Below are 12427 nucleotides of genomic sequence, written 5' to 3' on the forward strand. Positions count from 1 at the left end.
TGAAAGGGCTTTCGAGCTACTCTGCAAAGCAGCTGAGCCTCTTAATCACTGCTAACTGAGCGCGGGGACAGTAAACTACTGCAGTGATGCTTTTTTAGATGGAAAGAAAAGAAAAGGAAATTACTTCCACGTAAAAAAAAAAAAACAAAACACGTCCAGGGTGCTGCAGATTGGGATAGATTGCTTACTCATCCTCACAAGTCTCTCAGGGCCAAGTGACAAATCAGTTGATGTTTTGTTTTGAGTGTGGTGTCTACATGGGTGCCGCCTTGTGGAAAGCATTGCATTTCAATCACTTTTTGGTGATTTGTGAATTTCTTTCTCTCATCACCTCTTTTGGACTTCACATTCACATTTACTGTAAACAGTCACTTTCTGATTTTAGCATATCATCCAAAGTCTGTTTCGGTGTTTCCTCTTCTTTGTGGGTCCTCTTTCATGTCCTTGCATCTTTATAAGGTGGTTCAAAAAAACTGAACTAGCATGTGTATTCTGTGTTTTTCCAGTGTGTCGTCTCCCTCAATATCTGCTGGCACACAGAGTGGCTTCGGCCTGGAGACTGGGGGTGGGGGGGGTGCTTCTGTTCGTCACGGTTAATGACCATCTGACTTTGGCCTTGAAGTCTTTCACTGGGCAAGTGGAGAGAGAGGGAGAGACAGAGAAAGGAAAAGGGGGGAGCAGAAGGGAAGCCCATTCACTACAAGAGGGACAGAGGAGGGGGAAAAGGGAACAGCCAGAACAGAGGACGGATGGATGGACGGAGCGGGGGAGGAGGGTGTGTGTGTTTGTGTGTGTGTGTGTGTGTGTGTGTGTGTGCGTGTGTGTGTGTGTGCTGGAGAGTTTTTGAGAAAGAGGGAGGGCCAGAGCTAGGGATGTGTGCCGCAGGGTTAGTGAAGGATGATAATTCACCGTTAAGCCTCCTAGAAAGACCAGCTGGCCCCTCTGGAGTCAGATGTCAGCCTCCGCAGCCAGGACTCACTCTGTGTGTGTGTGTGTCTGTGTGCGCTTGTGCGTGTGTCTGTGTGTCTGTGTGTGTGTGTGTGTGTGTGCTGGCACTCACGCATGTATATACATGCGCGTGTGTGTGTATTTGCGTGTGTGCTGTCGTCAGTCGCAGCTTTCGACTGCTAGAAGGAAAACACCTGCATGGGGAGCTGTAGATTTTATCAGTCTAAGCTCCCTATCTCAGTGAGAGTGAGAGGGATTGGTCAGAGACACACACAGACACGCACACACACACACACACACACACACACGCACGCACACACCATCTGCTAGTTAGTTAGGGCTATTGTTGCGAGCCATTTGGGTAGTGTGTAGAGGTTTGGCTTTGTGCTGATCTTGACCATCAGTTGGCCAGCTGGCCTGACTTTGGTTTTCCACTTGGTCGGAACAGAAAGCAGGCCAGGAGACAAACCAAACCAAGCTAAGCCACGCAGCCCCAAACATGCTTGTTAGCAAATAAAATAACAGTCGAATTACATCATGTCAGAAAATATTTTAAACTAGCAGCCATCTTTGCATTTTGAGGGATCTAAAGTTGTAACCTGGTCGGACGTGGAGGCCACTGTAATGCAAAGCTGCGTCTATCAACTAATGTGAGCGCACACACACACACACACACACTTCTCTGTCACTGGTTTTCTAGATGTGGTTTTCTGCTTCTTTTCTCTTTCTGTCTCCCTCTCCCTCACTAATCTATACAGCCAGGTCATGCTGAGTCTGCTGTGCTCCCCATTGAATGGGTTGAATTATTCAGCATTGTGAGCGTGTGTCTGTGTGTGTGCGCGTGTATGTGCACACACGTAAGCATGGGTACAGCTGGCCCGCTGGTTCCTTTAATCAGGGGACGGCCGGTCTGCATGAATGCCTGTATTGTTGGGTCATGTGTATTCAGGGCCATGGCGTGTGTGATTTTGTGTGTGTGTGTGTGTGTGTGTGCGTGTCAGTGTGTGTGTGTGGAGGGCTCAACAGGGGTATCGGTGATTACAAGGCTACTATGTGAAGCTGCACGTCACAGGGTCGCTGGGTCAACAGCACTAAATCAGCCACTAAGATGTTTGTCAGGGTCATATGAATTCTGCTTGTGATTGTCTCGGAGAAGGAAGGATAGTTCATGTAGGGATAATGTGTGTGCATCTGAGAATGATCGTGACACTGAGAGATAAACTATTTGTATTTGCGTGTGTGTGTGTGTGTTGGAGAGAAAGCAGCATGCATGTTTCATTTGTATGTTCTGTGTCTTGTCCCTCCAGGTCGAAATGAGCTGATAGCCCGATACATCAAGCTCCGAACAGGCAAGACGCGGACAAGGAAACAGGTAATAATGGCGGTGTGCATTAAATCCAATCATGCCGCCTACAGTATGCATCACAGCATATCACATTACACTGACGTAATGAGGGAACTGAACTGGAATGGTCATTGGCGAAGTTTGGGCGAAGAATAAAAGCGGTTTTAAGTTTGCAGTACTTCACGCATCCACATTCCTCTCAGAGGGAAAGGGAGACTGATGTGATTACTGTGCTTGATTTTGATGTTTTAAGAAATATCACTCACTTGCTTATAGTAACATCCGTGTTTCACTGGTAAAGATATTTGTGGCTAGCAAAGCTATGAAAGCTGACAGTTGAGAATTAACTGTTAGCTTAGCATTGCATTCACAAGCTAATCTCTGAATAGAGAGCTAAGACCTGCATGTTAGCTCCAGGCTAGCTGCAGTGCCAGTAGCTTAGTCTAGTCTAAAGCTTGCTCATGGGGTCACTGATGGAAGATTTTTTTAGTAGTAATGCCACGGTGTGTAAATACATTCAAAATCGTACTTAGGTAAAAGTACAAAAGTATTAGCAGCAAAATAGGAATAGTAACAACAGTAAAAGTACTCATTGTGGCATGGCCCATTTGAGAATTTTTGTTGTTGGATTATAATTGTTGATGCATTAATGTATTCATCACTTTAATGTTGCAGCTGATAAAGGCACATTTAACCTGTCTGATATATTACTGGGTAGCTTGTCTTAACTTCTAATAACAAAAGCAGAATCTGAAAAGTTACTTAAGTCATCGAATAAATGCAATGGAGTAAAAAGTACAATATTTCTGTCTCAGTGGAGTAGAAAAGTAAGTAAAATTTTGACTCATGTACAGAACTTGAGCAAAAGTACTGAGTTACTTTCCACCACTGACTGAACTCTGCATTGTAAAATAAATGAGAATCCACTGCAGCACTTGCTATTAGAATATGAACCATTTAGCAGAGATAAACAATGATGACTTTGTTTTGCTGCTATACCAGTTTTACCTGTATGGCAGTGCACGAAATATGCACCGTGAGTGTTGGTTTCTTTGTTGAGTAAGATATCCAGCCTCTCTTCTAATGTCATCCCTCCACTGTTCCGGTGGAGTATCCACAGTTGGTCACACGTGGTCCGGCCCTTCCTCTCCTGTTACAGCCATGTCTGACCTCAAAGACGCTGTGACCTTCGACCACAAAGGTCTCGACCATGTGGGAAATCAGTGTTCATTAGAGGGAAACTTTGCTGATTTTTAACCAGATTTCTACAATTGTAATGTTGCCTGCGCCCAGAGCTCCCCGGGATGTTGTGTGAGCCACAGATTTTACTCCACAAACAGTTAGTGAACTCAGATCTAACTGTCAAATCTAGGCAGTGCTGATGAAATACACATCTGTTACCAGGATTATGTTACTGTATTGCTTGTTTTTCACCTCAGATGTTTTTAGAAACATTTTTTAATGTATTGTTTAGCAATAATAAAAGAAAGTTTGTGACCAGGCGGCTGCCATATTGCTTCCAGCTTGAAAGCAGACGAGTGAAAACCAAGCACCACCCGTAGCACGTCACCCACCACTCGAAACGTTTAGTGGTCCTGTATGGCCCAGTGCATTCTGGTTGTTGTAGGTTTTTCTACCTTTTGAGCAAAAATGAATCCCGCAGCAATGTTCCTCCGTTTCCTGTGGCCATGTAGCACCAATTTCAAGAGTATTTCATAAATGTCTGGTTCGCTCAAATATGCAATGAAAGCAATGAAGCTATTAGCTCTGCTAGCTGTTAGCAGCTACATTGTTAGTAAGCATACACACACAGGAAATGACATATCATTACGTTGCTGCGTCCACGTAGACCCACTTTTACCGACTGACAATGATGTCACTGAAAGACTCTTTTCAGACAGCTCAATGGCCGACAGGTGCCACGTACAGGTGATATTGAAAAGCACTTTGGTGTTGTTATGTGTGACTGCAGAAGTAATTCCTAAATATAAGATATTCCTAGATATAAGTTTTTGTGCTTTTCGGCAGTGCGTTACATTAAGAGAGAGCAGTTTACCCTCTGAAACACATTTGTTTAGATTTCTCGTCAGAACATAAAGAGGCACCGTCTGTATGTAGTGTCATCTTAGCATCTTAGTTTTTGGCCTGTGTTCCCAGGTGTCTTTCTGCTCTCTCAAAAGATGGGCATAGATGAGTCTATTCACTGTTGTCAGGGGAGTAGTGTGTGTGTATGTGTGTGTACCCAATAGTCCTTTCATAACCATGGCAACTCACTGTTTGGTCCTTCCTCCTCTCTTTTCTACCCTCCAAACCCCCTCCCTTTTACCCTCTCCTCTCCTCTCCTCTCCTCTCCTCTCCTCCAGGTATCCAGTCACATCCAGGTCTTAGCCAGAAGAAAATCCAGGGAGTTTCAATCCAAACTAAAGGTAAGGGGGGGTAATCCATAACATTTCCGCTCAGACTTTAGTGGTTCTTTACTGTGAAAAACCTCTGGTGTGCAGGAAGTGAGGTTTTTTTCTTTGCCCCCCCCCCCGTTGGTCTGGTATAAATGCAGCTGATTAGTGAGGATTAACACTGACGTTCACCATGCATGAACAGGCAGAAAAAGCGCCACCTGCAGAAACTTGCTTCAGGTGAAACACCTAGGAAAAAGATGTCACAGTATTTAGCGCAATGACGAAGGAGCCATCTCTGGGAAAAGAAATGTAGAAATACTGCAGCAATTAGCACCATGAAAACCTTTAACAGCACTGTTCAAACACAGACATTAGCCTTAATGAATCAAGAAAGCTGGGCTCTCCTGAAGCCTGGAGAGCCAATAAGAATCATTTCACTATCAGTACTTCAGCACATGATGCACAAAAGCGATCTGAATTCGGTGTTCGTCCCTTGTTAGTGAACTTTTCACTGAGCCTGGATGGATGCCTGTGGCTGTGACTCCAGTATCCTAGGTGACTAATTAGGCCTGTTAAGGTTTTCAACCCCCCCAAACCTCCTTCCTGTCATTCTCTTATATCCATACATTCAGTCATTCATTTGTACCCTCCGTGTCTCCTCCTCCCTCTTTCTTTTCTCCCTCTCTGTTGATTGTAATTAACTTCATGTAAAGCAACAAAGGAGCGCTTGTTTTCCGAGAAGAGCGGCCCGAACTCTGAGTGGAGACAAAGCGAGGACTGGATTGATGTTTGCTGTCATAAAATAAATGACAGATGGCTGGCTAATATTGGTAGTAAAGGGTAGCGCTAACATACAGTATGCCAGTGTGTCGATGATGATGCAGTATATGTGCATATGGTGTTTTCTTTAAAATTCTGTTGGAGAACACATACTGTTATAGAAATAGCAAGTGTACAATGTAATGTCATTAAAGATATCGAAAGAACATCTAAATAATCAGGCCACAGATACTCTTCTGTAGCACATTATTGCTTGCTTTATCTTTTGGAGATGCATGATTAATAGATTATCCAAACAAGATATTAATAAATAAGTAAATCATTAATGGACTATCTTTGCATTATAAATTATGGATTGGCTCATAGCACATCAAACATTACATGACATTACAGTCCAGTGTAAGAGCTGTTCCTGCTGTTGGATTTCCCGTAAAAACCAGAACTCACGGGTTGGTCGTCTCAAAGAAATGAGTTAAGGTCAAGGATGTTATCAAACCCATATGGTTCCTGGTATTTAATATGAAAATCCAGCATGATTCCCATCTCAGTGCCTCCTATAATGTTATTACCTCCCCTAGGAGGAGAGATTTATCTCAGTGCCAATTAACTTGAGTGAAGCTGCCAATTAGTGATTCTCCAGCTATTGCAGTGCCTCTAATTCCATTTCATTCTGCTGTTTTCTGCTCCGAGTCTCATGTTGCTTTGAGTTCAGATGTTACAAATGAGCCCACAAGTTCAGACTTACTGTAAATCTCGGCCCGAGGCAGCGGCCGCGGCCAGTGATTGCCTGTGTCATGTAAAGCACACAGTTCTCCTGCATGCTTTGTGCTCTCCGCTCACCGCTGTTGGTGCTATGACTTCCCCCCCGGGCCACAAGCCAGACCACCACACCCAAACTATACACGCATAGATAAGCACACAGTGTGCTCCTTAAATCCTCTGCAACACCGCGAGAGCCAGTTTAAGGTAAAACATGGGATTAATCGTGAACACGCGTGGCTGGACACCTTGAGTGTGCTGATAATTAAGGTTAAAAATGAAGTTGCCAGGGCCTGGTCCCCTGCTCTGCCAGGAGAGCTCTGATGGCCAAGATCATCCTCAAAAGCATTTAAACAGCTGTTAAAAATAGAAAATAGTAAGAACTTATTCTCTTGTTTCATTCCTCAAAAGTCCTGTGTTGCATTTACTGAAATTTCCTCCAGCGTTTTTAATCAGTGTTTTCATTGTATGTAGAAGTTTTATTAGAATATACAAACACAGCCTCTATGTGCCTCTGCTGCTTTTTTCTTTGGGCAGTTTACTTAAATTGGTGGACTTAATTTGTGCAATCAGAAAGTAACAGGGCACACCAGTTGGATCACAACCAGTCCGATGATGACGGCTGAGTTACGGCCTTAAGATTTGTCCCTTCAGGCTTTTGGCTTCTGTTAAGATTTAAAATCTCATTAGTCAAAGTAGTTCCCATCAGTCCTCTGAACTTCAGGAATTTCCTGCTTTTCATGACTGAGTGTGGTGCCCTGATGTTTACTTTCACTTTGGATTTGGATTGTATTGTATTCATGACGACGACAATGAAGATGACAACATGTGTGTTTGTTGCCGTGCAGGACCAGAACGCCAAGGAGAAGGCTCTGCAGAGCATCTCCTCCATGTCCTCGGCTCAGATCGTCTCAGCCACCGCCATACACAGCAAGCTCCTGCCTGGAATAGTACGAGCCAGCTTCCCCGGCAACGCACAGGTAACCCACACACACACACACATATGCACGCACATGTTTCCATCATTTTTGGGGACATTACATAGACTTCATTTCCTGGAGACTTACCCTAACCTCGGATGTAATGATTTACATTATGGGGACTTGCGCTTTGTCCGCATAAGGAAGGCGAGTCCGCACAATGTGGCTGTGTAAACACAACATGATACACACGCACAAACACACATTTATTCTCTTCATAAATACATACAGGAAACACAAGGACATGAATAATAATAAAGCAATTCTTTGTACAACCTGGTGGCCACATATGCTCAGTTTGAAGGCCTGGTTCACACGCAACAACAACCAGTCCAGTGTATTAATGTGTGTGTGTGTGTGCGTGTGTGTGTGTGTGCATCTGTTCAGCTGTGGCAGGGGATGATTCCTGGAGGACAGTCCAGCTCCACCACAGAAGAGTAAGTCGCGCTCACCTCACAGACTCATATCTAACTTAATTACTGATTTTCAGCTTTGATGTGGGACTTCCTGGCCCGTACTGGTTAATATGTAACTGGGAGTGCCAGTAAACAAAATGTAGCGTACCTAAAGGGTCAGCTATTCCAACGTTCCTGGTAGCCACTGAGCCAGCTACTGATCTTTTTTGATTCCCCTTGTTTTTGATAACATATGCATGTGAAGCAAACAGACAGTCACTGTTGATGAGTGTGCTTTTACAGCCAGAGCGTCTTACTGTCATTCCAACATCAGACTACATGACATCAGCCTAATAATGGCCCAAAACAGAGCATCAGGCATGAAGTTGGCCCCTGACACCTGAATGATCACCTGTGCAACCTATGCAAGCTCTAAAAGCCAATAAGACACAGTATGACTGGCCAGAGACCAACATACAGCGTGACATGTTTATCTGCCACTTTCCGCCGAATGTTCCTCAGTGTGTCGATGGTTGGGACGGTGCTGCGTAGGAACTGTTCCCACTCTGGCTTCTGCAGGATGTGGATGCGTTTTCTTGATTGTCGCAGATAGAAACATCACAATAGTCCTCCTCGAGTCACTCATTCATAAACCTCAACGCGTGCTCCATCACACTTGTGTTTGCACGCACACCCATCAAACACGATCGTCCCAGCTGACATTCAAGAAACCGCCGCTGTGATTTTTGCAGACTCTCGCGGTGGATGGAGGGAGTCTGTCTCTCCTCAGCTTGTCAAATTCGGACTGATTTTATTGCCTAGAATGAATCCCATATGCAGACCTTCACATCTGGTGGATTTTGATTCTGTAATCTACCATCCAGACGATTCCATGTCTCACATTAGCGTCTGTTCACGTGGCTAGTAGGGATCATTGTGCTTCAAGTTCAAACCCTTTTCATTTCACTGCCAGCTGCTGTTACATGACCATGTGATGATGATGATGATGATGATGATAATGGCAGTAAATGGGACCGGTATAGCTTTTACTGAACTCAGAGATGCTCTTGACATCTGTGCTCCTGCTACTGTTCATACAAGACACAGGAGAGAATTCCTTTCTGTATAATGTAGGTACAAGGTGACTGGCCCGACTGAGGCTCTTCTTATTCCGCCTTTATAATGCTCTCCTGCCCGTCTCTCTGTCTCTGTCATTTCTCAGTATCAAGCCGTTCTCTCAGCAAGCCTACTCCGTGCAGACAGCAGGGACCACCACAATCTCAGGTGAGTGGGGCCACAGCACAATTATCTCCTTTCTGTAAAGCAAACAGGCAGTCCTCTCCCCTGCCATTCAGGCCGCTGGCTCAACAGGGTGGTTTTTCACGCCGCCCGGGCACCCGGGTCCCCAGAGAGCCCTGAGCTTTGTGAAGAGGTCAAAAAAGGAAAAGGTGTCAGTCTGACTTTGCTTACATCACACGCTCGCTTGAATAACTTTGTCTTACATCAGCTGCAGTGTCAACATGGGCCAATTAAAGCCATGTTACAGGAATTTAAGAAAGCCACTTGCCACTCCTGCATTGTTGTTATTCCACAATGCGTTTTTAACAGCTCACCGAGGGCCATGCTGGGTTGTAAATTTTACTCAAAGTGGGCGATGGCAGCTGTCACTTACAATGGCATAAATGGAGTGTGTGAGTGAGTCAGCACCCAAGAGATTTCACTGTGTCCTCATCATTGTTACACCCTTACACCTACTTTTGTTAAGCGCCTTTCATTGCTGCAACCTCGCCTCAGTCAGGCTTTGTCCACGAGACTGCGGTAATGGCATAAATTGAACACGTTCGTAGCAAAGAATAATGCTAGCATTACTGCTAACCCCGTTAAATAGCATAATTGTACGTGATGACAGTGGTGACGGGAGGTTAAACGGGCTGTGTGTGCGTTGTCTAGGCTACGAGCCTCCCACTGCAGCCCAAACACACAGAGAGCCGGCGTGGCAGGGTCGCTCCATCGGCACCACCAAACTACGACTGGTGGAGTTCTCATCTTTCCTGGAGACACAGAGGGACCAAGAGGCAGTGAGTACCACACACACACACACACACACACACACACACACACACACACACACACACACACACACACACACACACACACACACAGCAGCAGCAGTCTCCAATAAGCACTCCCTATTGTCCCATAAACAGAGATGACAGATAACCCCACAGCAGAGAACAGCGTTAAAGCCCCTTGTGTGTATCCTAGTATGAATAACCTTTGTAAAGCTCTATCTCTGTGCCTGCTCAGTCCATCTATCATCCTGCCACACCGTGGACACACTGTCATTTTTCTGCCTCGGCCTCACAGACAGCTGGCATTCGTCTTGCAGCTTTCTGTTTGGACAGTTAAAAACCTCGAACTGTTCCGTGTTGACTTTGAAATGGACCCCGTCGTCAAAAGGTGTCACGTTTCCTGCATAATTTTACATTACTGTAAACGAGGGCTGCGCAGGTAGAATCACTTCGCTGCAAAGAAAATGTACCATTTGGCCTAAACGGTAAAGACAAAGGTGGCTACAGCCGCATGCCTGATAATTGTAAAAGGAATTCAGAAATAGTTTTCCAGCCTCAGCAGGTAGAGCTGATCGATTTGAGAGAAACATCTTTCTGACCACTGTTGTGATTGTGGTTTACAGTCAGTCCACACTGGTGCATACACATGATACGTTTATACTAAGTGTACTCACAAAATCTTTTTTCTGCATGAAAGAAATCAGGCAGGATAAAGAGTAGTAGGTTTTCACAATGAAACAAACAAGAAAAACAGTATAGCTCAGATTCAGGAAGACATTTTTATTTGTGTTTCATTTGATGTAATAAGTGAAGAAATTAAACAGTCCCTTAAAACTTTTTTAACCTACAGTTTGTTCAGACATTGTTGATAATGGAAGTTGTAATTCAAATTGTGGCTCTGCAGTTAGAAAACTTCACTTTTGTAGTTTTGCCAGTATTTCAATCAGTGACAGTTACATTTTACTCCCAGAGTTAAAGATACTTTGTGGACAGCTACAGTATATTGCAAGTGTTTCTCACTAAAACATTTTGTATTCTTCAGACCAAAAAACACATGTTTAGTGTGTTTCCTTCACTATAAAACATTTAGGATGTTTTTATTATTACATTTTTAGTTGACATTGCTCCTTAATTCCATGTTAGGTAGCAGTTGTCTTCTTCTTCCCTGCCTTTGCTGATGCACTACTCCGGTTTTGATTAGTGGGTTGGTGTGAAACCATTGGGAGGAATATGTATCAATTTACACAGCGTGCTCGTGGGTGTACATTTGAGTACATTTGCATGTGCTAGCAGAGCACACAATACAAACAAAACAGAGAAGTGCTTGTAATGAGGTTGCTCTGTAGCGCCCCTAGTGGTCAGAAGCATCATGTGACAGCTTCAGTTTCTGTGTTTCTTGCCTGTTGGACAGGAGTCCCCCTGTTTAGAATCATCAAAACTCATGAACTAAGACAACATTTAAAAAACCTAAATATCAGAATAAATACTAATTCACAGAAAACAGTGTGTTGTTGCTGAAAGTCTTTCTTTTGCTACTGTTACACCAGGTGTCTGCACTCTTTTTCTGCGTCCACCCTCGCCTAATTCAACTGTTTCCCTCCCCTCAGTACAACAAGCACCTGTTTGTGCACATCAGCCAGAGCAGCCCGAGCTACAGCGACCCCCTGCTGGAGTGCGTGGACATCAGGCAGATCTACGACAAGTTCCCAGAGAAGAAGGGGGGCCTCAAGGAGCTGTTCGGCAAGGGCCCGCAGAACGCTTTCTACCTGATCAAGTTCTGGGTGAGCAGACAAACAAACGTCCTGTTTGATTTTATTTTATTTCCTCTCTGTACCAGCTTCACATCCATAAAGTCTCAGATCGTGTCTAAAAACTCTTTCTTTAAAGCTTTTTTCACAACTTTTTTGTTAATTTTTTTTGGCCATCAATGAGTAGGGTTAGCACGTACCCCACTTTCTTTCCTGTATTTTTCCACCCAGTGCCATGCCTTTGTCTGCACTTAGGTGTGTGTGTGTGTGTGTGTGTGTGTGTGTGTGTGTGTGTGTGTGTGTGTGTGTGTGTGTGTGTGTGTGTGTGTGTGTGTGTTCTGTCTTTCCACCTGGGATATGGAGGTGGTGGGTTGATGAAAGCACAGTCGCTTTGTTTGAACACCTGCTCACCTCCTGACTCACAGGTTGCTTCTCTCCACCTGTCTGTGTGTGTGTGTGCGTGCGTGCGTGTGTGTGTGTCCCTTTACTGTTCTTTCTCAGAGCTGTGTTATACTAAAAGACTTTCAAACTACAACAGAAGGCATCACACGTTTAGTCATTCCGTTTCCATCAGAGTAACGCTGACACTGCTGATTTTTTTTTTTTTTCATCAGTTCTGCAAAAGCAAAGATAAGACAGATTTTATTTTGATCTTGCAAACTGGTCTGGAACCTCAATCCTGGCTTTACTTCAGCTTCTCTTAAAACAGAACTGAATGACTGTGTTCATGATGTCATGCTAAAGACTGAGGCTAATGCTACACGTCCCAGGCAAACAGTCGGCATCCTCACCGGTAAATGATCCACCAGCCGACATGGAAATAAAGAAACAGTTCCTTCATGTCAGTGTAGAAAAGCTCAGTCCAGTCCTGATAAGTGTGATGTGAAACAATGTACGATCAGTCTCATGCTTCACTGTTGACCTGGAAAAGCTAGACAAATATGACGAGCACAAAGGTCTCCATGATGAGGACTCTCCGACGTGTTCTTGGTGAACATAACCCT

General features: G+C 44.3%; 1 protein-coding gene across 1 annotated transcript in view; it reads left to right on the forward strand.

Moving 5' to 3' along the window:
• tead1a (TEA domain family member 1a) overlaps nt 1-12427 on the forward strand; it is a 42990-nt gene that overhangs the window by 22316 nt on the left and 8247 nt on the right. Inside the window, exons 3-9 of the mRNA XM_041938845.1 lie at nt 2256-2320; nt 4657-4719; nt 7077-7208; nt 7596-7645; nt 8826-8887; nt 9554-9681; nt 11283-11456. Coding sequence (XP_041794779.1) covers nt 2256-2320; nt 4657-4719; nt 7077-7208; nt 7596-7645; nt 8826-8887; nt 9554-9681; nt 11283-11456 — 674 coding nt within the window. The remainder of the gene's footprint in view (nt 1-2255; nt 2321-4656; nt 4720-7076; nt 7209-7595; nt 7646-8825; nt 8888-9553; nt 9682-11282; nt 11457-12427) is intronic.

Source organism: Chelmon rostratus, chromosome 6 (assembly GCF_017976325.1).
Source record: "Chelmon rostratus isolate fCheRos1 chromosome 6, fCheRos1.pri, whole genome shotgun sequence".
Classification (NCBI taxonomy): Eukaryota; Metazoa; Chordata; class Actinopteri; order Chaetodontiformes; family Chaetodontidae; genus Chelmon; species Chelmon rostratus.